General features: G+C 42.3%; 1 protein-coding gene across 1 annotated transcript; it reads right to left on the bottom strand.

Annotated features, from left to right (window-relative positions):
- Window positions 1-17,471: 17,471 nt before the first annotated feature.
- On the bottom strand, window positions 17,472-21,908 carry LOC127074572 (uncharacterized). The gene is made up of 2 exons (XM_051015897.1): window positions 21,776-21,908; window positions 17,472-19,382 (listed from the first exon to the last, which is right to left on the bottom strand). Exon 2 carries the CDS (start codon window positions 19,334-19,336, stop codon window positions 17,633-17,635), a length of 1,704 nt encoding a protein of 567 aa, XP_050871854.1. The 5' UTR covers window positions 19,337-19,382; window positions 21,776-21,908; the 3' UTR covers window positions 17,472-17,632.
- Between the last annotated feature and the right edge of the window lie 4,672 nt (window positions 21,909-26,580).

Raw genomic sequence — 26,580 nt, 5'->3', positions numbered from 1 at the left:
TGGAGGACTTTCGGACCTCCGATTTCGATTCCGTAAAAAGCCACACGTTCAGAAAATTATAACTCATACAATACCCTAATTATATAACGTTAATTTTCAGTTTTAACACAATTTAATCACCACAATCAAGGGTACTCATCAAACCTAACAATTCCAAACAACCATACAAAATTAGGGATTTTAACCTAAACATGTTTCTACCCATTGACCCAATCATACTAACACATAATAATAAGGATTCCCCCCTTACCTCTTCAATTTTTTCTGGAAACCCTAGCTCCTCTCTTGTTCTTCCCCTCTTCTCCTTACTTTTCCTCTTCTCTTTCTCTATTTGTTGTCAAATGATCCAATGAATCCTAATTCTCACTCTCCTCACCTCTTATATACTAGTATTCTATTTGGGCTTCAAGCATGACACCTCTAATTTAATTAATGGGCCCAATAAGACCTAATATTTAAATATCTCTATTTAATTCAAATAAATCAAACCAACTCAATATACACCAAGTTAATTAATTCCATTATTCATTATATCTCATATCAACTAAATAATTAATTAACATACCAAATTAATTAATATAATCGATTATTATACTACCTATCAACCAATTAATTAATTAACATTCCAAATAAATAAAATAAAATATAATAATAATAATATAATAATTAAATACTAAAATTGGGTTATTACACATGACATGGGAGCTAGAGAGCCAGATGAGGGAGTATTACCCATAGTCGTTCATTTCAGGTAAACTTTCGAGGGCAAAAATTCGTTTAGTAGGGGAAAGTTATAATGCCCCGATTTTTATTCTAGTATTTCTTATTTTATTTAAGCTTTTTGAGTGTATTTTATTTATTTAATTATTAATATTTAGGTTAATAAGAATTGAGAGAAATTAGTTATAGTTTGGTATTCAAATTATTGGAGAATGTGAGAAATTATGGTTTTGGATAATAAATTAGAATTTAATTAAATATAGGGAGGTGAGTAGAGTTAGTGAGAATTGTGGAAATTAATAGAAATTATTAAAATAAAATAAATTAGGTTTTATTTAAATAGAAGGGAAACGTGAGAGTATATAGAATTTTGGTGGAATAGATAGTAGGAAGAGGAGAAACCAAACCCTAACATAGAAAGTAAAGAGAAGAGTCTTTATAGCCAAAGTCTTCAAAGTTTCAAGCTTTTATGCATAATCAAGACACGGGGATTAGTCGGCATATTGGTGTCTAAGCATGAGGGATAATGGAGATTCCTTAACCCTTTTTCTTTTCTTCATTCCCTTTTCCTTCCATCGATGTGAAATTGAACCTTTAGATGGTTTGTGCAAAACCCCTATAGGTTGGTATTTTATAATTCTGCGTTAAGCACCGTTAATGATGTGAATTCTATGAATTTATATGTTTAATTAGGATTTTTGATGTTCATGAATGTATGTGATATTTTGATGAATATGATGATGATTTCATGATTAATCGATGATATATGTGTTGAATCTATGTAACTTTTTGTGTTAAATGTTATATGAATCATATATGATGATTACTATGCATGTGGGGTTGTATGGGACTAAAAAATTGAGATCTAGAAGTGTTGCATTGGTGAAAATACAAAATTTTGCATTCTTCTAAGTGGTGACGGGCGTCACCATAAGCGAAGATCCACCCATCATTGCGCTAGGGAAGAAGATTAGCTTGGACCAGTTGACGGGCGTCAACAAGGTGACGGTTCAATCATCAACACTTCACGACGAGCACCCTTGTTTAATCATTAGTGCTTGATAGGCGGGAAAATAGGGAGGGTTACGACCGTCATGCCTGCGAGACACTGACTGTCAGCCATGTGTTGACTTTTTGTGGACGTTTGACTCTATTCTTTGACCAATTTTTGATTTTTTGATTTGTTTATTGTTGTTTGGTAAGGATTGGTGAGAAAAGTGTTTGAGTGATTATGATTAAGTTAATTGACGAATTCCTCATGAGAAAGAATTGTTGATGTTGAGATAAAGAGGTTTGATGGAACCAATGACGTGGCGATAAAACAACAATAATTGTTGATGGTGTATGTCGCATCCTGCGAAAAATCAACCGGCGAGCCTCAAAAGAAAACACACAGAGCCGCCACTAAACGTTATTTATCCCAAGATAGGGAAAGGAAACGCTCAGAGAAACCTGGAAAGACATGGTCTCGCGACCAGAGAGAAAAGGTTCGGGAGTCGGTTACGCAAGGGGAAGGTATTAGCACCCCTCACGTCCGTCGTACTCGACGGGATCCACGTCCTAGAATAAAGAAAAGGTTGCTAAACATCACACACACACACGGGGAACGCAGGTGGGGTTAAGAGGAACGGGCTCGATAAGGTATCGCACCTTATGCCTACATATCTTGTCTGGAACAAGAATCAGAGCCACTGTAGTTCGGCTTACGCACGCCAAACAACACAAAACATACAAACAAGCAAGAGTGGCAAACATGGAGCCCGACAACCACTGGATGGAATTACGTCGGCATCCGAACCAAAACACACTCAAAAGGGCAAACGTGGAGCCCGACTGCCAATCACTGGGCTTACGTCGGCATCCGAACCCAAACATACATAATCAGATAACAAGTAAACACACGCAAAAAAGAAAAAGGTTGCCCGGAGTGGTCTCGCACGACCACCTGCCTACATACCTCGTCTGGCACGAGGATCAGGGCGATGTAGTTCCCCTGAAAGGGACTAAATTGCTAACCAGAAACCGAGGGGGAAACACGACACTAGGGAGCTGAGACTCGAGCCTAATGTTGTCATGCAAAGTCACCCTAAGTTCAGGTTTCTACCCCCTTGCATCAGTGCGATCTAATCCTAACCAGGAAAGAAGAAAGCACACAAGCATACAATCATATCATACATCAAATGAGAACAGGCATCTCAAACAAGCATGTCAATCAGATATCCATATAGCACGCACTATAGCCAAACAAGGGGGCTCAATCAATCAGGTTTGACTGCCTAAGCAATCGTCTGTACAGGCTGGGTTTGCTCTTAACCTTGCCATTACGAGGCTAAGGTGAAGCAGATGAAAGGATGAAGTGAGGATGAGACCTCACAGCTCTTATCCCTAACCAGGGAGAGCTGACAAATGAGCATGGGTCCAGAATAGGGGAACCCTTCTATACTCGATGACTCTGACTCAATGTGCACTGCACAAGATCTTGGGCTTTTGATCTCAATGCTACAACCATGTAATGGGAGCAAGGAGAAGACTCACTGAATAGTGGGGGACAGGTTGCTTGTCCCTACCTTCCACCAATTGCCTTACTTGAAGGACTTTTCCTGCTTGGGCTTGAAAAATAAACATACACAATCATTGCCTCTTAAGGAGGACTTCAGACATTTATTGCCCGGCCCGGTAACAGCCGGGTCTCCAGACTACATGAAGTCAAGAAGACCTACCTCAATGCAAGTTGCTTAAGCAACGCAAAGCAAAAGTTCGCAAGGAACTGAGCAACTAAAGGTACCTGTACAAAAGTCAAACAGAATCAGCATCTACTTTCACAAACAGACAACAATATAATGATCAATTAACAATCAATCAATGATGTGCATAGCACAAAGCTCAAGGCTCAAACATCCTACCAAACAAACACATTAGTTTATAGGTCAAGCAACACAATCCCAAATGTGAAACAAAAGCCTTAATCCTTAACTTCTTAACCTGAAAAGGCACAATCAACTTCAAATGTAAGTAACATGACCACTAGGACTAGCCTAGGGTCAAAAAGATGGAAAAATCCTAAAACAGCAGCCAATTCATGATGAAAACCAAGTAATATCAATAACAAAGGGATCCCAATTGGCCCCATATTCAAACTATGCTCCTATTTCTATTTATGCAACATGGAAGGCAAAAGAAGCAATGTTGAGTCTCATACAAACAACCAGCAAGATCATATCCAACCACATGTCAAAAAGGATCCAAAAAATCCACAAAAATTACACCTTATTCAGAGGGTATTCAACAAGTCACCTATTAAATTTCAAGTCATTTGGCCTAATAGATCAATAGGAATTAATTAAACATGGTACAGCATGCAAAAACTACATCAAATGAAGTCAAAAATTATACACCAACTTCCATCTAATGGTAAACAGCAATGGTTCATTGGAAATTCATGGGACCAAAGCCAAAAGCTACATTAATGTGTCAGGAACTACGCTATCAATTTTCATGTCCATTGGATTAATTATGAGGATATGGCAACATAAATGCTAAAGGTTACACCAATGGAACTCTAACATGCTAGGCAGTAAGAAAAAATATGAATCAAATCGAAAATGGATTGTAAAAATCCACAAAAATTATCAATGATAGCTAACATGTTAAACAAGCTTCATGCAAAAATTCAAGGCCATTGGCCAGAGGGAAGCATGGTAAACAATTAGGGGAAAATAGCCTATCAAACCATGTCACATTATTACACATCCAAATTCAATAATTCACATATAACAAACCATAGGCCTAAAAATTACCAAACCTATGTCAAAAAATCCAGGAGGATGTCTAGAATAAGTGTCTCAATTTTCACTTAGTTTGGATATAGCATGTGGTCTATACAATTAAAATGGTAATGTGTATGAAAATATGTACATGAAAAGGACCTCTATGTCAATTCTAAAAATTCCCCAAGCACCTATATATTTTTTATTTTTATAAAATAGTAGAGGAAAAAAATATGATTAACAAAAAAAGAATGGTATTTTTTGGATCATTTTTGGATATTATATGAATTTTCTAAGTTTCTGAATATTTATTTAATATTTATTTAGAATTAATATAGATTTATTTAATTTATTTAATTTGTATGTGGATTAATTAATTAGTGGTACAGTAGATCAATTAGCAGCAACGTTATTACATAATGCCAAGCCAAAACGCAGTGTTTCGCTCATGTTGGATGGACGGTGGAGATTCGTTCTGGGAAAAAAACACGGATCAATTTCCAGATTCATCTTCTTCGCATGCGCCGCCGGTGTGTTCTTCAACGGCAAGGACGATTTCGAGCGATTCTCGGCGGAAATGCATGGACGACGCACCGATCGGAGCGGTTTCGTCTCAGGAGCATGAATCCATACTCGATTTCAACAATAGATTACCACCTAATGCGAATCGAAGGAAAGAAACTGACGGCGTCGAAACTCAAATTCGCAAGAACTCACACAATGGCGACGAAAATCAACGAGTAGCATACCGGTCGAACCGGTTTCGTCTCAGGAACTCAAATATACGACCAATTTCATCAATGGATTCATAAACAACGCAAATCGAACGAAGAAGGAAATTGCTACAAAACCTAAATCCACAATAGCTCATACAGTTTCCAACAATTTTCGATTCTATCAATTGATATACACTCTACGAAGTATAATCTACAACAGCCATAACTCAATTGAAGTTACTGCGAATTTCGATTTCCAACCTTTTCTTGATGACGGCAATGGATTCGGCGGATTTCGGAGCTCGCGGATGCGAAACAGGTGCAGCAAACGACTTCAGGAGATGAATGATGATACTCTTGCAGCTCGAAAATCTCCAACTCGCACCGATTCTTGGACTGTTATGGAAGTTGCAGATTGATTCTACCGATGCAAATTGCGAATGATTCTTGAATTTTCCTGCAAAACAGAAACTTCACAATAGCTAACAATGATGAATATGCAGAGAATTATCCCAAAGATCCATCCAAATTGGTCAATTGATGCAAAATGTTATTGAAGTTTTTTGAGCAAAATTGAGAGAGAAGAGAGAATTTCAGTTTTTTTTTTATTTTTCTGTTATGCAATGAAGTCTGTTTTTTTGAGAGAGTGATTACAGAAAAAATGATTATTCTCTCCAAATTCTGTTAGAGTTAGTTTATATATTGAGCACTTAATCAAGTTTAATTATCATTAAGCAAAATGGATTAATCACCAATATGCTTATGTGCACTTTTGGATTTTTAACTCTTTTGATTTTAGAAGCATGACAGCAGAAAATTAACACTTTGAGCAAGTCAAAAATATCATTTGGGAGCTGTTGGTATTGGCCTTGTTTTCAAATTCCCAATATTTTCAAATGTGGACCATTTTGCCCCTCTCCTTAAATTGATTCACTTCAAAAATGGCATTTTGCATGGAGCCTTTTCCAAAAAATCCAATTATGCACCCTTGAAGTACACATTAAATGGAGTTTGTGCATATAAAGAACTTGCAATTTGGACAAAGTATGTGGTAGTTATGGCCTCCTGATTACGGGTCTTTTCTGAAATTCACTGAGCCATATCTTGCAAACCGTACATTGGATTTTCAAGTTCTTGGACTTTTTGGAAAGGTGAGAACAAGATCTACATCTGTCATGTTGAACAATTTTTCATTTGAAGCTTCCTTGGACTTCTGTTTTTGAGATCAAAAACTTTCCACTTTTGGAAACTTCAGTTACAAGTCAGTTGCTATTTTTGGCAGTTTTTGTCCTGACTTGATTTTCTTCATTCTTAAGCTTTGAGATGTCAAATATCACTTGTTCCAACATGAATGAAGTGTATCCAACTCATTTCCACCTCCACATCCATCAGATCAAGCACAGTTGACCACAGTTGACTTTTCATCTGATAGATGAATTTGGCAATGCATTGATCAATTTAAGCCCCAATCTCCAACTGAAATGGCTCAAGGGTGACACCCTAGCCTCAATAAGCACAATATAATCATACAATGAACCCCATAACCATCATAAACCCCATCTCCTGATCATGCCCTGATTGGCCCAATGCAACTGATTAGGGTTGACCAGTGGTCAAAACCCTAATCTCAAGGAATCTTCTTCAATCTCCTGATGACATCCAACCATGGTGATGATGATGTATCGATTCCATCAACATGAAGACCAATACCCTTGGGAGTCACAAAACCCTAATTCACAGCTCAATCCTCAGATGGCCCATGATCAATCAGTACAACCCTAGGCTTGCATTTTCTGACTTCCTCATCTTCTGATTCAAGACTTGGGAAGATAGCTTGCACTATGTAACCACATGTTATGCAATATGAAATGCCTAATGTCCTAAAATGAAATGCAAATATGTTAATGCTAGTCCCAAGAGAGGAGGGCAAATTTTGAGGTGTTACAGCTGCCCCTATTCAATCCACTGTGAACCTGTCGATACGAAATAGCCTCGGCTTTCGGATGATCAGGATGAAGAGTGATTGAATACCAAGAACAGACGAACAATTTGCACTCTGATGGGATAATAATTAACAACGCCTGTCAGCATCGGCGAAGAAACAAACTTGAAAAACGTCGACCTGGATACCAAAATAAATGGTAACACAGGGATAACCATGGCCTGATCACCACATCCGCCTGGGATTTGTCATTCTCTTCTTTTTTTTTTTTTTTTTTATCTTTTTTTTCTTTTCTTGAACCCCAAAACTTCTCTGCGCAAACGATCCTCGGACCTCTGCATTTGAACCCCGGAACTTTTTCCTTCTTCTTGGTCTGAAAACCACCTCGGTCTGATCCCCGGGAAATCGGCCTGATCGCCACTTCGGTCTGGATACCGCCTCGGTCTGAACTCCGGGAAATTGGCCTGATCGCCACTTCGGTCTGGATACCGCCTCGGTCTGAACTCCGGGAAATTGGCCTGATCGCCACTTCGGTCTGGATACCGCCTCGGTCTGAACTCCGGAAAACTGGCCTGAATACCACAAGTACATCAACCTGATTGTTGGAAACTTCTTCGATCTGAGAATCGGAAACTGGGCCTGAACGCCACTTCGGTCTGGATACCGCCTCGGTCTGATCCCCGGGAAACTGCTAATCGCGTAACGTCCTCTGATTTTATTTCCCTCTCTGTCCGACGGAAACATCTTCTCCAATATCGCACTACTGGGGAACACTGCTGCTCTGACGTTCTGATGATAGACTCCTCAGAGTACCACCTAACCCTTGTCTTCAAGCGGTAACCACGGCTTGAGTCGCGCTGAACGCATCACCTTTCCATCTCTGTCCGACGGAAGAAATCTTTTCCAGTGTCATACCACTGGGACAATACCTTTGATCAAATCATGAGGCTAAACTCCTCGGAGCAACACCTTCATCTTTCGGCGAAACCACCCCTCAAACGGTAACCACGGTTTGGAACTAGCTTACGCTTGCAATGATGTATGATTGATTTTTCTGCGTAATGCTCCATAAACATGGAAATGCTACGCGATCTATTTATTTTTCTATGCAATATGCCATGCTATTTTTTCATGATGAATGCATAAAAAGAAATATCCCCCTCTGGGGAATTCTTCTGGGGAGCACAAGACACTCTGCTGAGGAACCCGTCACTGCTCCGATTCCACCCTGCCGGGGAATAAGTACTGCTGCTGGGAATAAGGCAACCCTTGCTGGGGAAGAACCTCCTTTGCACCCCATCCACTCAAGAAACCGCTGGGGATAAGCACCACCAACACTCTGTGGGGATACAGCCATCTTTGACTTGCTGGGGAATATCAAACCTGACTCCGCTTCGGGAAGACCCTCACAGATACCTGCTGCCTTCACTGGGGAAATGCTCACAGATACTCCGCTGGGGCAAATAGCAATCTCCAGACTCAACTGGGGATGCATCACTCTATTACCTGCTGGGGATAACCCTCCTGACCCTGCTAGGGAAACGCATACTACTCCGCTGGGGACAACCCATGCAATCCCTAGGTAGAATCAACTCAGCTGGGGATGCAAAAATCCGTCCGCTACGGGAACTTGTCCAATCCACTGGTAGGATGAACATTGCTGGAGATATATTTCTCTGAAAAAGACCCGCTCCACTCGGGGAGAAACAACCTTCAGACCTGACCGCTGAGGAAACACCGTTGTAAACCCGCCGGGGATAATCATCACGGCTCGGCTGGGGAGCTAGTCCTACGATTCTGCTTGGGGACTTAGCTGGGAAATAAGAATTTCCGGACTCATCCGGACCTTTTCTGCTCCATCATCTTGTATTTCAAGCCGCTTCGTGCTCGACGAGAACGTACTCCTGGGAATTATACAGAAATTTCAATTTTCTGACTTTGAAGAGTCTTCTTGATTAATTTCAATGGTCGTCGGACGTCTCTCGTCGTCTCTCCACCGTTCCTCCTTCTTCCCTGATCGAACTCTGCGGGGAATTACAAACTTTCCAGTCTTCCGACTTTGAAGAGTCTTCTTGATTATCATCAAGGCTCGTCGTACGCCTCAACGCCTTCGTCATTTTTCATACACTCGTCCCTGACCGGACTCTCTGGGGATTTCTCTTGTCAAAGCTTCCACATCACACCCTGCAAGTGAGTGAAAAGTATCTACAGTTCCTGCAAAACAGATCGTTAGATAAAACCGTGCCCCAGGCGCGTCAAGATTTCAACCTTTGGGTCACTCAACCTTCCAAATAAGATTTCAAGCTTCAATCTTATAAACATGCATTGGAAGGAAACCTGTATGTTTTAAAAATGCAAGATTCTTTATCAAAAATATCTGGACGTTTTCGCAATCAAAGCGGTAATGAAAAACAAAAACAAAATTATTTGACTGAATATGCATTTTATTAATTGAAAAAAAGTGTGGCTCAAATGAGCAATACAAAAGGAAGCAATTCCTGAAAAGAGGTAATTGCGCTCAAAAGGAAAAATCTATCCTAATGGCAATGTGAAACCCGTGATCTCATCGAGTTCCAACTCGGTTACACCCCATATGTCCTCAGACTCTCCTTGCTTTCTGCCTTCTGAATAAGACAATTCTGATTGATCCCCACCGGGTATTATCCATGATGCTTCAACCAAAGCGCAAACGATCATGCTGGACGCAGTGGTTCGTTTCAATCCCTCTTTTGCCTGGACCGCCCTTTAGGGTTTTCAGTCCACCGGGATACCCATTTTTGCCCAAGTCGCCTTCTCAGGTTTTCGACTTGCCGGGTGTACATTTTCATTTTTATCCCTAATTTTTGCCCGAACCTCTTTTCTGTTTTTGGTTCGCCGGGATGCCCATTTTTGCCTGGACTATTTTGTTCTTTTCGTCCAGCGGGTCAATTTACACGAAGTATTTTTTAACTGCGTCCGCATTCACAGGGGATGGAAAATCTTCACCATCCATGGTCGTTAACAACAAGGCTCCGCCAGAGAAAACCTTCTTGACCACGAATGGACCTTCATAATTCGGTGTCCATTTGCCCCTTCGATCGTTTTGAGGAGGAAGGATCCTTTTCAGCACCATATCACCTACGTGATACACCCGAGGTCGCACCTTCTTGTCAAAAGCACGCTTCATCCGTTGTTGGTACAACTGCCCATGACAGATGGCTGCAAGCCTCTTTTCCTCTATCAGGCTCAATTCTTCGTACCGGGTCCTTACCCATTCAGCCTCTTGCAATTTCACGTCCATCAGGACTCTCAAAGAAGGAATCTGAACCTCCACAGGTAATACCGCCTCCATCCCATATACCAATGAGAAAGGAGTTGCCCCAGTAGATGTGCGCACCGACGTTCGATACCCATGCAATGCGAACGGCAACATCTCATGCCAATCCTTGTAGTTCACCACCATTTTCTGCACAATCTTCTTTATATTCTTGTTGGCTGCCTCAACCGCCCCATTCATCTTCGGACGATAGGGAGAAGAATTGTGATGCTCAATCTTGAATTCCCGACACAGCTCTGCCATCATCTTATTATTCAAGTTAGAACCATTATCGGTAATGATTCTCTCGGGAACCCCATATCTGCAAATGATGTCTCTCTTGAGAAATCTGGCTACTACCTGCTTCGTCACATTCGTATAAGAGGCTGCTTCTACCCATTTGGTGAAGTAATCGATAGCCACTAATATGAACCGATGCCCATTCGAAGCCGTAGGCTCTATCTTTCCAATCATATCAATGCCCCACATAGCAAACGGCCATGGAGACGACATTAAGCTCAACGGATTTGGAGGCACGTGCACCTTGTCAGCATAAATCTGGCATTTATGGCACTTCCGCACGAAATTAAAACACTGGGCCTCCATTGTCATCCAATAATAACCTGCTCTCAGCAGCTTCTTTACCATTGCATTCCCACTGGCATGGGTACCGAACGACCCCTCATGAACCTCTTTCATCAGTTGGCTTGCTTCCGCATCATCAACACATCTGAGCAAGACCCAATCAAAATTCCGCTTATACAAAACCCCATCCTTATTCAGGTAGAATACCATGGCTAACCTTCGCAGAGTCTTTCTATCTTTCTTCGATGCCCCCTCAGGATACTCTTGCGTCTCAAGATAGCGTTTGATATCATAATACCACGGCTTCTCATCATCCGGCGCTGTATCAACAGCAAACACATAAGCCGGCCTATCCAGACGTCCCACTTCCACACTGGGGAATTGATTCCACCTCTGCACCTTAATCAAGGCAGCCAGAGTAGCCAAAGCATCTGCCAAAGGATTCTCCTCTCTGGGCACATGATGCATCTTCGCCTTGGTGAAAAACGTCAACAATCTCCTCGTATAATCTCGATACGGAACTAAATGAGATTGATGCGTATACCATTTTCCGTTAACCTGATTTATCACCAGAGCTGAATCTCCATATATCACAAGGTTCTTGATCCTCAAATCAATCGCCTCTTCAATTCCTAATATACAAGCTTCATATTCAGCTACATTGTTGGTGCACTCAAATGTTAGCCGGGCAGCAAAAGGAATGTGGGATCCTTTCGGCGTAACCAAAACAGCACCAACACCGCTTCCATTCACGTTAACGGCCCCATCAAACATCAGAATCCATTCGGATTCAGGGTCAGGCCCCTCCTCCGGGATCGGTTCCTCACAATCTTTCGATTTGAGAAACATGATGTCCTCATCAGGGAATTCAAACTTCATCGGTTGATAATCATCAATGGGTTGCTGGGCGAGGTAATCAGACAATACACTACCCTTAATCGCTTTCTAAGAGGTATACTGTATATCATATTCTGTCAAAATCATTTGCCACCTCGCAACCCGTCCGGTTAATGCTGGCTTCTCAAAAATGTACTTGATTGGATCCATCTTGGAAATCAATAAAGTGGTATGAACCAGCATATACTGTCTCAGTCGGCGAGCAGCCCAGACCAAAGCACAGCAAGTTTTCTCGAGCAGTGAATATCTTGTTTCACAGTCGGTAAACTTTTTGCTAAGGTAGTATATGGCATGCTCTTTTCGACCAGACTCGTCATGCTGCCCCAATACACACCCCATAGACCCCTCGAGGACTGTCAGGTACAGAATTAGCGGTCTTCCCTCCACAGGAGGCATCAGAATCGGAGGCTCCTGCAAATATTCTTTTATCTTTTCAAATGCCGCTTGGCAATCATCATTCCACCTGACCGTTTGATCTTTTCTTAACAATTTGAATATTGGTTCGCACGTGGCTGTTAGATGAGATATGAACCGTGAAATGTAGTTCAATCTACCTAAGAAACCACGAACCTCTTTCTCTGTTCTCGGTTCAGGCATTTCTTTTATTGCTTTTACTTTTGCAGGATCAACCTCGATTCCTTTCTCACTTACAATGAACCCCAGCAATTTACCGGACCGCACTCCGAACGTGCACTTATTCGGATTCAACCTCAGTCTGAATTGTCTCAGCCGGTCAAACAACTTGGCCAAATCTACCAAATGCCCCTCTTCTGTTTGGGACTTTGCTATCATGTCATCAACATAGCATTCAATTTCATGATGAATCATATCATGAAACAAAGTCACCATAGCTCTCTGATAAGTAGCACCGGCGTTCTTGAGACCGAATGGCATCACCTTGTAACAAAAGGTACCCCACGGTGTAATGAACGTTGTTTTCTCCATATCATCTGGCGACATTTTGATTTGATTATAGCCAGAAAAGCCATCCATGAAGGAAAACACCGAGAATTGAGCTGTATTATCTACCAACACGTCAATGTGAGGTAGCGGAAAATCATCCTTCGGACTAGCTCTGTTCAGATCTCGGTAGTCCACACACATTCTTACTTTCCCATCCTTCTTCGGGACTGGCACAATGTTCGCAACCCATGGCGGATAATTAGTGACAGCAAGGAAACCAGCATCCCACTGCTTCTGCACTTCCTCTTTAATTTTCATTGCCATGTCAGGTCGAGTTCTGCGCAACTTCTGCTTCACTGGAGGACAATCTGTTCTCAACGGTAGCTTGTGCACAACGATATCGGTATCCAACCCTGGCATATCTTGATAAGACCAGGCAAAGATATCGACATACTCTTTCAATAGCACCACCAATCTGCCCTTAACACTTTCCTCCAAAGCAGCCCCGATTTTCACTTCTCTCTTCTCCTCGTCGGTACCCAGGTTCACAACCTCAATCTGTTCCTCGTGTGGCTGAATCACCTTCTCCTCTTGTTTTAACAATCTGGCTAATTCCCCTGGCAGTTCACAATCTTCTTCGTCTTCTTCTTCAGCAAGATAGATTGGATTGTCGAAGTCATACAAGGGTGTAACAGGATTGTTATCAATGAGATCCGGAGAGGAATCGCATCTGCATGAATGTTGATTCATGCACTGCTTTAGAACCGGTGTGAGAAATCGAAAAAGAAAAATGAAAACATTGCCATTTTTATTTGTTTTTAATTTTTAAACTGCAAAAATAAATGAAAAACAGGGAACACCGCTTTTGACTAAAAAACATCCTTTTATTAATGATGCAAAATCTTACAAATTTATGAACATGAGGAGGCCCTTACAATGGACCATTACGTGTCGGGCAACACGTATGGTTTGCATGCAAATAAGAAAGAAAACAAGAAAAATATTACTCTTCGAGGAGAGTGACCCGGATGATTTCTTCGGCCTTCCAGTTGTGGATTTCCATCCCTGGTGCGCACGGTGTTATCCATCGGTCCATATCACAGTCGCTGTCAGTATCTTCACCCATCATGCAGATGTGGTCTGGATCTAGCATTCCAGCACTGGTGAAAGTCACAGGCACACGACCCCCTCTGCTCGGCCCAGAGCCTCGGCTCGGCTTATATCCGACCCCGAATCGGTCCTTCTTCTCAGGGACCTCCATTATCCTGCCCCAGCCTGGAGCTTCTCCGCTTTTAACTACCTCAGCAGCCTGCTTGTACGAAGCGATGGATGGTTTCTCCTCTTCTTGCTTAGCAAACAGAGCATTCTCCACCTTGACGGTTTCAAATGCCTGACTAGGCGTTTCCCATATCTCTCCATCCATCTCCACATACTTAAACGAAGACAGGTGGCTGACAAAGATGTCCTCCTCTCCGCAAACAATAACGACTTGGCCTCCCCAGACATACTTCAGCTTCTGGTGCAAAGTCGACGTAACTGCCCCCGCAGCATGAATCCATGGGCGACCCAACAAGCAACTGTAAGCTGGTTGGATGTCCATAACATAGAAGGTTGACTTAAACACCTCCGGGCCAATCTTCACTGGCAATTCCACCTCCCCAAACACGGCCCGTTTTGACCCATCAAACGCCCGCACAATTAAATCAGTCGGGGTCAAAATCAGCCCATCACAGTTTAACTTTGCCAAGGCCTTCTTAGGCAACACATTCAACGAGGAACCGGTATCAACCAGCACATGCGAAAGCACGGCTCCTTTGCATTCCATTGCAATGTGCAAAGCCCGGTTGTGATTTCTCCCATCCACGGTCAAATCCATATCAGTAAAGCCCAACCCATGGCTGGCATGCACGTTGGATACGACCGTCTCCAATTGGTTAATTGTAATCTCTTGAGGAACATAGGCTTTCTTCAATATTTTCAACAAAGCCTCCCTATGCCCTTCTGAGCTCAGTAACAATGAAAGAATGGAGATTTTGGACGGAGTCTGCTGCAAATGATCCACCAACTTATACTCCGACTTCTTGATTATTCTCAGAAACTCTTCAGCTTCATCATTAAATTTGTTATCCGACCCCGCAGGCGCCGGTGTCATCACAGGAGTACTACCGTTATCTGCCACAGCTTTACCCTTTGCCCTGGCTAAAGCCTCGGCCTTTTCTTTTTTCTCTTTTTCTTCCTCTCCCCTCCTCAATGCATCTGGAGCAAACAATCTTCCACTGCGCGTGAAACCGCTGGGACCGGCATTATCCACCCTTAGCACGGTGGTCTCACTAGCAGTCTGTTCTTCAACCTTCTCACCGTTACAGTAGACCTCTCCCCCATAATGCCATGGCACGGCATCATCTTTGTCATTTGGAATTGGCCCAGGTACCGTGATGGTAACTGGAGCCTCCTCCACCAGGTTAGACAAATCCACCGGATCATAGTATATAGTTATGGTGGAGACCTCTTCCTTCTTTCCTTCAGTCCTCTCGACCACAATCTCACCACCGTCCATCAGACCCTGGACATGCTTCCTCAGAAGCTCACAACCGTTCGTAGAAATAGTGCACTCAGCACACTCAAACCCACAGCCCGGGTAAACCCCATTCATCAGCAGTTGTCTTTTCAACTCAACCAAAGGCGTCTTCAACTGATCGACCTCAGACAGCCCCACTCTATCTTCCACAGAAATAGCGTTTACTCCCCTCTGACCATGCGCAGGCATGGGATTTGCATTTACGTTGGGAGAAGGCGCAAAGTTGATTGCTTTGGAATCCACTAGGTCCTGGACTACGTGCTTAAAAGCTTTGCAGTCCTCAACATTATGCCCGGGCGCACCCGAGTGGAATTCGCACTTAGCATTTTCATTGTAACTGGGCGGCCTCTGATCAGGTCTCAAAGGCGCCAGCGTCCTCAGTTGCACCAGCCCGAGATCCAGAAGCTTCTTCAACAGAAACGAATAAGTCACCGGAGGCCTGTCGAATTGTCTATCATTTGCTCTGCCCCTGACCTGGTATCCAGCCCTCTGGGGCCTCTGTTGGAACGGTTGTCTTTGTTGCTGCTGTTGTTGTTGCGGTTGTGCTGACTGAGACTCAGCAGGAATTGTTACTGCAGCATTGTGCTGGAAGTAACGGTCCCTACTGGGTCCGCGCTGTGTATAAACTGCACTGGTGTCTCCTTCCTTCTTTCTCTGACCGTTATTACCGAACGGTTTCTTCGTTCCTGAAGAAGACGCAGATGCACCACCCTGGATTTTACCCAGCTTCAACCAACTTTCGATTCTTTCTCCTGCCACCACAATGTCAGAGAAATTGGTGACAGGGCAACCCACCATTCTTTCTGCAAACGGCCCCTGCAGGGTCCCCATGAACAAATCGGACATCTCTCTGTCCACCAGAGGAGGTTGCACCCTTGCAGCCAGTTCTCTCCACCTCTGCGCATACTCCTTGAATCCTTCGTTATGCTTTTGAGACATACCCTGCAGCTGGGTACGACTCGGAGCCATATCAGCATTAAATTGGTATTGCTTAAAGAAAGCATCTCCCAAATCTTGCCAGCTTTTGATATCGGACGATCTCAACTTGGTGTACCATTCCAAGGAGCCTCCAGACAGGCTATCCTGGAAAAAGTACATCCACAGTTTTTGATCCGCGGTGTATGCCGAGATTTTGCGGACAAATGCCTGGAGATGAGTTTCCGGGCAAGAACTGCCATTGTATTTGTCGAACGCAGGCGCCTTGAACTTCTGAGGAATGACAATCCCCTCCACCAGCCCCATGTTGGACATATTTACCACCCCAGGCGTGGCATAGCTCTCCAGCACTTTGATTTTCTCAGCCAGCAGCTGGATTTCCTTATTCTGAGGAGGAATGTCGTAAGGCACAAAAGGCTCATTTCGCATAGAGAACTGGTCAGCCTCTCTATCTTCCTCCTGATCTTCGTCAAACCCATAAAACGGAGGCACAAAGTTGTCTTTCATATTCTGACTAGGCCCAGGTTGACCAGCAGCACCAGCATTATTCACCAGACCAACTGTTGTCCTCTTTCCACCATCACGAGATCCCTGCCCCTGGTTGGAGACTCCATCCAGGTTGACCCCACTGTTCTGAGCAGAAACCCGCTCGAGTTTCTCAACTTTATCTGCGAGAGCCTTCTGACCAATGGCAAAACCTTGCATTATATTGATCAGTTCGGTCATTTTCTCCTTCAATTCCAGCATATCAGCACTGGGAAGCTCCATGAGTCTGGGAGTGTTTCTTCTTGTGTAATATCTGTGAGGGCGAGTTGAGTGCAGGGGTACTACTCTTCGAGCGCGAGCAATGATTCCTGGTTACAAACAAACACGTTAGTAATAGTCACCTGCAAAATAAAACACAAGTTATCATGATTATGCATGTATGCAGTGCCTATCCATATGAAGGACACTCTGTCTCTCGACCCTGGCATCATCGAGACAAATAATAATCTGGCATCAATATTCTGATTAGCAGTGTTTGATTTTGTCGTGCAGATCGGAGATATGTGATTTAGCATGATACCCCCAACCATGTGTGTGCTTGTGTAAGTGCATACGGTAAAGCAAATAAAACTTGAAGACCAGTCACTGAATGAAAATCGCCATCACATAACCAAAAGAGTGCACAATCAGTGCAATAGTCATACATCAACCCGATAAGGTCAGATACAATCCTCCAGAATAGGAAAGAAATACAGACAAGTGAATTCCGTCAACAAGCCTGACGGTAATTCACAACAAAAGAAAGATCTAACTGGATGAGGGTCCCGCAGATGGCCTTATCTCGCCTTCCATCCTTGCGAACTCTGCGGCGAACCTGAGCTCTATGTTCTCCTGCTGTAGTCTTCCAACTTCCTTCTGATGAATCTTCATCTGCCTGAAGTAGTGGTCTCTCTCTGCCATGTAATGATCTCTCTCGGCCCTGATCTTTGCCTTTTCCGCTTCCCACTCTGCAGCGAGGACTCTGGCTCTCTCATCTCTCTGATCCCTGACTAGGATTTGCCTCCTCTTCTCATCTTCAATCACCTTTGATGCTCTGAACAGCTTCTCCTTTGTGATGTCATGCTCCCGGTTGGACGATGCTAAAGCTTGGCTGATCTTCCCATAATAGGCTGTATCCATCTCAAATCGCTTGGTCTCCAAAGCATGCCGCTTATCCTGATCTTCCATCTTCGCTTTGAGCTCCTGATTAGCTCTCTGAACCCGAGCAACACTCATCTCCAATTCCGTCTTCTCTGCAAGTAGCTGATCTCGTTCCCGCTTCATCTCTAAGAACTCATCCATACTAACAGTAGAAGGAGTCTCCTCAACCAACGGATACCACGGATCGACCATAGGAAATGGTAGACAAGTAAGCTCCACTCTCTTTCTGAGCCAATCATCGAACGGAGGAAAAGATCTGTTGTTAGCTCTACCCCAGGAAGCCTTGCCCTTCCTCTGAATGCTGCGCCATGCATCGGATACCTGCTTTACCCTATCCTGGTTACCCTCAACCGGGAAGTACACAGATTCCTGAATCTCACTCTTGTACGGTGGAAGCTCCATAGCGAATCCCATTTGCCTCTTAAGAAGTGTCGGGTTGTAATTGATGCAACCCTGAACCCCTATAAGCGGCACATTAGGAAAACCCCTGCAACTGCAGATAAAGTCCTGTCCAACTCCACTACTGTGAGTCCAATCTATGTCCTTAGCCCTCAAGCCCATCAGTTTGGTCGCCCAAGTAACATTCTGGCCCAGAAGAACAAAAGCACCCTTGGATGGTAAGTAACCCATAAACCACTTGACCAATAACTGCGCGCAGCATCGAATCAAACCCCCACGCCTCTTCTCATTCCGGTTATGAACCGAATAATAGACATCTCCAATCAATGTAGGGATAGGATTCCTTCGAATAAACAGGCGGATGGCATTGATATCCACAAAGTTCTTCTGGTTGGGAAACAAAATGATCCCATAAATGCTCGCCGCAACCAGAGCACAGACAGCTTCCCAATTCCCCAATTCTGACTGCTCTTTAGCCTTAGCCTCTAGGAAACTCAGATGAAAACCAGGCAACTTACCCTTCTCCTTCAGATTACTCTTCACTTCCTCTGGACTCAGATAGAAAGCACGGGAAATCCCACCAATATCAGGTTCTTCCTTAGTAACACGGAAAGGAACTTGATCCCTGATCTGGATATTCAAAATATCAGCATAATCTTCCAACATCGGCCCTAGCACGTAATCTGGGAAGACGAAACATCTCAGCTCGGGATCGTAAAACTGAAGTAGAGTATGGATGGCGCTCCTGTCTCTGTCCATGAGCCTGAAAACCATCTTCAGAATACCCCCATACACCGCACGAAACAACCCCACATGGTCAGGAGTGATCAACGCTATCATATCCTTCAGCACACTGATATCCGGGTCAAAGAAACTGTAAGCAACATCATCCTTCAAGCCGGGTCTTCTCATCTCTGAATAGAAAGTCTCTCAGCCAAGATCTCGATCCAAAGGGTCCCTGCATATGGGTAAACATGTGTTAGATGTAATTAATGCAAGATGCAATGATGCTGATGAATGAATGCAATGCGTTGCCATCCTCCAAGCCATCTGGTCATCTGCACTGAATCTGGGCTCTGAACTGATCATAACCATCTGAGGAATACACAATCACAATTCTGACCCACGGGTTCCGAAATAAACGGAAGACAGATACATCATCATCACCACTGGTCTCTGATCAGACACACCATCACCATCTGAATCGGCCCAGGGAATCCGAAATAAACGGGTCCCCACTGATAAATATCTCGGCCCGGGGAATCCGAAATAAACGGATCCCCACTGATAAATCACGGACAGCACTCCGGCGTCACGGCAACAAATAACCATAAATCCGACTCATAAATATGTCTCTGAATCACAGCTCAAAAAGTCACCATCTGATTATGCATCTGAACAAATCAACCTCCCCTCACAGGTTAATTCTAAACAGGTCATCCTAAGGCGGATAATAGTCTCAACGATCGGGCGGAGATACTCAATGGGTTTGCCCTTGCGGGTGTGCCATTGTAGCTCCCTTAAGATCGTCTAAACCAAAGATCCGGGAAATGATCGGTCATCAGAGTCAACAGCCCAAAAGAGATAACCCAACCAAAGTGGAGAACCCCACTGGAAGAGCACTTCTCAGATGAACCTCGTCCGACTTGTGGTATGTCACGTCGCAACAATATGCCCAACCGACACATGAGCGACATGAGACCACGCTAATCCTAGGTGTACACTCGGGCCTGGGTTTTAGCCCCACTCAGAACACCCACCCCACACAACAAAACCACCTGCAGAGGACAGCAACAACATGATAGTATGATGCATGCAAACATTTAATGCAAGTATATAAACAATGGTTAGTATAATAAATGCAATAAATAAACAATACAAGCAACCAAACCTATACTAAAGCGCTAGGAGAGACTCGCTTAGGGACCATGGACCAGCATAGGTCAACATGCTCAAATCCCCAGCAGAGTCGCCAGCTGTCGCATCCTGCGAAAAATCAACCGGCGACCCTCAAAAGAAAACACACAGAGCCGCCACTAAACGTTATTTATCCCAAGATAGGGAAAGGAAACGCTCAGAGAAACCTGGAAAGACATGGTCTCGCGACCAGAGAGAAAAGGTTCGGGAGTCGGTTACGCAAGGGGAAGGTATTAGCACCCCTCACGTCCGTCGTACTCGACGGGATCCACGTCCTAGAATAAAGAAAAGGTTGCTAAACATCACACACACACACGGGGAACGCAGGTGGGGTTAAGAGGAACGGGCTCGATAAGGTATCGCACCTTATGCCTACATATCTTGTCTGGAACAAGAATCAGAGCCACTGTAGTTCGGCTTACGCACGCCAAACAACACAAAACATACAAACAAGCAAGAGTGGCAAACATGGAGCCCGACAACCACTGGATGGAATTACGTCGGCATCCGAACCAAAACACACTCAAAAGGGCAAACGTGGAGCCCGACTGCCAATCACTGGGCTTACGTCGGCATCCGAACCCAAACATACATAATCAGATAACAAGTAAACACACGCAAAAAAGAAAAAGGTTGCCCGGAGTGGTCTCGCACGACCACCTGCCTACATACCTCGTCTGGCACGAGGATCAGGGCGATGTAGTTCCCCTGAAAGGGACTAAATTGCTAACCAGAAACCGAGGGGGAAACACGACACTAGGGAGCTGAGACTCGAGCCTAATGTTGTCATGCAAAGTCACCCTAAGTTCAGGTTTCTACCCCCTTGCATCAGTGCGATCTAATCCTAACCAGGAAAGAAGAAAGCACACAAGCATACAATCATATCATACATCAAATGAGAACAGGCATCTCAAACAAGCATGTCAATCAGATATCCATATAGCACGCACTATAGCCAAACAAGGGGCTCAATCAATCAGGTTTGACTGCCTAAGCAATCGTCTGTACAGGCTGGGTTTGCTCTTAACCTTGCCATTACGAGGCTAAGGTGAAGCAGATGAAAGGATGAAGTGAGGATGAGACCTCACAGCTCTTATCCCTAACCAGGGAGAGCTGACAAATGAGCATGGGTCCAGAATAGGGGAACCCTTCTATACTCGATGACTCTGACTCAATGTGCACTGCACAAGATCTTGGGCTTTTGATCTCAATGCTACAACCATGTAATGGGAGCAAGGAGAAGACTCACTGAATAGTGGGGGACAGGTTGCTTGTCCCTACCTTCCACCAATTGCCTTACTTGAAGGACTTTTCCTGCTTGGGCTTGAAAAATAAACATACACAATCATTGCCTCTTAAGGAGGACTTCAGACATTTATTGCCCGGCCCGGTAACAGCCGGGTCTCCAGACTACATGAAGTCAAGAAGACCTACCTCAATGCAAGTTGCTTAAGCAACGCAAAGCAAAAGTTCGCAAGGAACTGAGCAACTAAAGGTACCTGTACAAAAGTCAAACAGAATCAGCATCTACTTTCACAAACAGACAACAATATAATGATCAATTAACAATCAATCAATGATGTGCATAGCACAAAGCTCAAGGCTCAAACATCCTACCAAACAAACACATTAGTTTATAGGTCAAGCAACACAATCCCAAATGTGAAACAAAAGCCTTAATCCTTAACTTCTTAACCTGAAAAGGCACAATCAACTTCAAATGTAAGTAACATGACCACTAGGACTAGCCTAGGGTCAAAAAGATGGAAAAATCCTAAAACAGCAGCCAATTCATGATGAAAACCAAGTAATATCAATAACAAAGGGATCCCAATTGGCCCCATATTCAAACTATGCTCCTATTTCTATTTATGCAACATGGAAGGCAAAAGAAGCAATGTTGAGTCTCATACAAACAACCAGCAAGATCATATCCAACCACATGTCAAAAAGGATCCAAAAAATCCACAAAAATTACACCTTATTCAGAGGGTATTCAACAAGTCACCTATTAAATTTCAAGTCATTTGGCCTAATAGATCAATAGGAATTAATTAAACATGGTACAGCATGCAAAAACTACATCAAATGAAGTCAAAAATTATACACCAACTTCCATCTAATGGTAAACAGCAATGGTTCATTGGAAATTCATGGGACCAAAGCCAAAAGCTACATTAATGTGTCAGGAACTACGCTATCAATTTTCATGTCCATTGGATTAATTATGAGGATATGGCAACATAAATGCTAAAGGTTACACCAATGGAACTCTAACATGCTAGGCAGTAAGAAAAAATATGAATCAAATCGAAAATGGATTGTAAAAATCCACAAAAATTATCAATGATAGCTAACATGTTAAACAAGCTTCATGCAAAAATTCAAGGCCATTGGCCAGAGGGAAGCATGGTAAACAATTAGGGGAAAATAGCCTATCAAACCATGTCACATTATTACACATCCAAATTCAATAATTCACATATAACAAACCATAGGCCTAAAAATTACCAAACCTATGTCAAAAAATCCAGGAGGATGTCTAGAATAAGTGTCTCAATTTTCACTTAGTTTGGATATAGCATGTGGTCTATACAATTAAAATGGTAATGTGTATGAAAATATGTACATGAAAAGGACCTCTATGTCAATTCTAAAAATTCCCCAAGCACCTATATATTTTTTATTTTTATAAAATAGTAGAGGAAAAAAATATGATTAACAAAAAAAGAATGGTATTTTTTGGATCATTTTTGGATATTATATGAATTTTCTAAGTTTCTGAATATTTATTTAATATTTATTTAGAATTAATATAGATTTATTTAATTTATTTAATTTGTATGTGGATTAATTAATTAGTGGTACAGTAGATCAATTAGCAGCAACGTTATTACATAATGCCAAGCCAAAACGCAGTGTTTCGCTCATGTTGGATGGACGGTGGAGATTCGTTCTGGGAAAAAAACACGGATCAATTTCCAGATTCATCTTCTTCGCATGCGCCGCCGGTGTGTTCTTCAACGGCAAGGACGATTTCGAGCGATTCTCGGCGGAAATGCATGGACGACGCACCGATCGGAGCGGTTTCGTCTCAGGAGCATGAATCCATACTCGATTTCAACAATAGATTACCACCTAATGCGAATCGAAGGAAAGAAACTGACGGCGTCGAAACTCAAATTCGCAAGAACTCACACAATGGCGACGAAAATCAACGAGTAGCATACCGGTCGAACCGGTTTCGTCTCAGGAACTCAAATATACGACCAATTTCATCAATGGATTCATAAACAACGCAAATCGAATGAAGAAGGAAATTGCTACAAAACCTAAATCCACAATAGCTCATACAGTTTCCAACAATTTTCGATTCTATCAATTGATATACACTCTACGAAGTATAATCTACAACAGCCATAACTCAATTGAAGCTACTGCGAATTTCGATTTCCAACCTTTTCTTGATGACGGCAATGGATTCGGCGGATTTCGGAGCTCGCGGATGCGAAACAGGTGCAGCAAACGACTTCAGGAGATGAATGATGATACTCTTGCAGCTCGAAAATCTCCAACTCGCACCGATTCTTGGACTGTTATGGAAGTTGCAGATTGATTCTACCGATGCAAATAATGATTCTTGAATTTTCCTGCAAAACAGAAACTTCACAATAGCTAACAATGATGAATATGCAGAGAATTATCCCAAAGATCCATCCAAATTGGTCAATTGATGCAAAATGTTATTGAAGTTTTTTGAGCAAAATTGAGAGAGAAGAGAGAATTTCAGTTTTTTTTTGATTTTTCTGTTATGCAATGAAGTCTGTTTTTTTGAGAGAGTGATTACAGAAAAAATGATTATTCTCTCCAAATTCTGTTAGAGTTAGTTTATATATTGAGCACTTAATCAAGTTTAATTATCATTAAGCAAAATGGATTAATCACCAATATGCTTATGTGCACTTTTGGATTTTTAACTCTTTTGATTTTAGAAGCATGACAGCAGAAAATTAACACTTTGAGCAAGTCAAAAATATCATTTGGGAGCTGTTGGTATTGGCCTTGTTTTCAAATTCCCAATATTTTCAAATGTGGACCATTTTGCCCCTCTCCTTAAATTGATTCACTTCAAAAATGGCATTTTGCATGGAGCCTTTTCCAAAAAATCCAATTATGCACCCTTGAAGTACACATTAAATGGAGTTTGTGCATATAAAGAACTTGCAATTTGGACAAAGTATGTGGTAGTTATGGCCTCCTGATTACGGGTCTTTTCTGAAATTCACTGAGCCATATCTTGCAAACCGTACATTGGATTTTCAAGTTCTTGGACTTTTTGGAAAGGTGAGAACAAGATCTACATCTGTCATGTTGAACAATTTTTCATTTGAAGCTTCCTTGGACTTCTGTTTTTGAGATCAAAAACTTTCCACTTTTGGAAACTTCAGTTACAAGTCAGTTGCTATTTTTGGCAGTTTTTGTCCTGACTTGATTTTCTTCATTCTTAAGCTTTGAGATGTCAAATATCACTTGTTCCAACATGAATGAAGTGTATCCAACTCATTTCCACCTCCACATCCATCAGATCAAGCACAGTTGACCACAGTTGACTTTTCATCTGATAGATGAATTTGGCAATGCATTGATCAATTTAAGCCCCAATCTCCAACTGAAATGGCTCAAGGGTGACACCCTAGCCTCAATAAGCACAATATAATCATACAATGAACCCCATAACCATCATAAACCCCATCTCCTGATCATGCCCTGATTGGCCCAATGCAACTGATTAGGGTTGACCAGTGGTCAAAACCCTAATCTCAAGGAATCTTCTTCAATCTCCTGATGACATCCAACCATGGTGATGATGATGTATCGATTCCATCAACATGAAGACCAATACCCTTGGGAGTCACAAAACCCTAATTCACAGCTCAATCCTCAGATGGCCCATGATCAATCAGTACAACCCTAGGCTTGCATTTTCTGACTTCCTCATCTTCTGATTCAAGACTTGGGAAGATAGCTTGCACTATGTAACCACATGTTATGCAATATGAAATGCCTAATGTCCTAAAATGAAATGCAAATATGTTAATGCTAGTCCCAAGAGAGGAGGGCAAATTTTGAGGTGTTACAGTGTATTTTAGGTTCGAAAGGAAATAGTGACAAGTATAGAAGTTGGAGGTCTGGATGAGAATTGCATATTTCTTGTAGCATTTATGCATCATGTATGTTGGAGCTAGGTAGGAATTTGGTTCAATAACAAGTAGGACTTTGGTCTAGTGATGAGTAGGACTTCATTCTAGTGACAAGTTGGATACCTCATAAACATATCTTTGAATATCTGAGAGATTGGTACCACATGCATGGGAGTATAGGAGATGTACATTTCACAACTAATTGAATTTATTAATTGATTATTTATTGTCATTCGATTTTGTGATTCTGATTGATTAATTACAATGATTATACTATCTTTGTTGTTTTGTGCACTATTTATATATGAAATGTATTCTCACTCCTTTTTGTTTCCATGTTGTTTCGTCTGTATACCATGCATATACTTAGGTAGAGACTGAAGAGCGTTAGACGTTACTTATTTTGGAGGATGGCATGATTTGCCTGCTTGCTGCTTTAACTCCTGTTTTGTTTGTCGTGCCTTATCAGCTTTTTAGTTTTATATTGTGTCGCTCTGATAGTGTAACAATCGGTTGAGAACACCTTATTTTGTTATTTTGAGTTGTTTCATTCAATACTTTATATCATGAATGAAGTTTGTTTTTCGCTTATGATATGATTTTACAAATGTCAGAGAGATGTGACACCCTTTTTACATTCTCGCATTAGCCACCGTGTATACCAAGGCATGCCCCTAAAATATAGCAAAGGTTGTTGCTTTTGATGTTGAGCCACTTCCAAAACGAGAGCTTCACTTCTTCAAGCATATTATCCAAGCACAATACAATATTATGAAATAACTTTCCATTTATTTCCTTCCAAATGACCGAGATGCAGGCAAACCAGACCACAAATACTCGTTGAGAATATATTATGTCGCTCCTTATCAGTCCTGTGAACTGATCAAAATGAATTAAACTATCTTTATGGAGTATTGTTGTCACTCTGAACCAACTGCAAACTTTCCTCCAAATACCAGAAAATATTGGCATTAAAAAAAAAGATGCGACGTTGATTCTTCTTCTCCACATCAACGAACGCAACAAGTGTTCTCTTGG

Source organism: Lathyrus oleraceus, chromosome 4, assembly GCF_024323335.1.
Source record: "Lathyrus oleraceus cultivar Zhongwan6 chromosome 4, CAAS_Psat_ZW6_1.0, whole genome shotgun sequence".
NCBI classification, from domain to species: Eukaryota; Viridiplantae; Streptophyta; class Magnoliopsida; order Fabales; family Fabaceae; genus Lathyrus; species Lathyrus oleraceus.
This window is presented reverse-complemented; position numbering and strand designations above follow the sequence as displayed.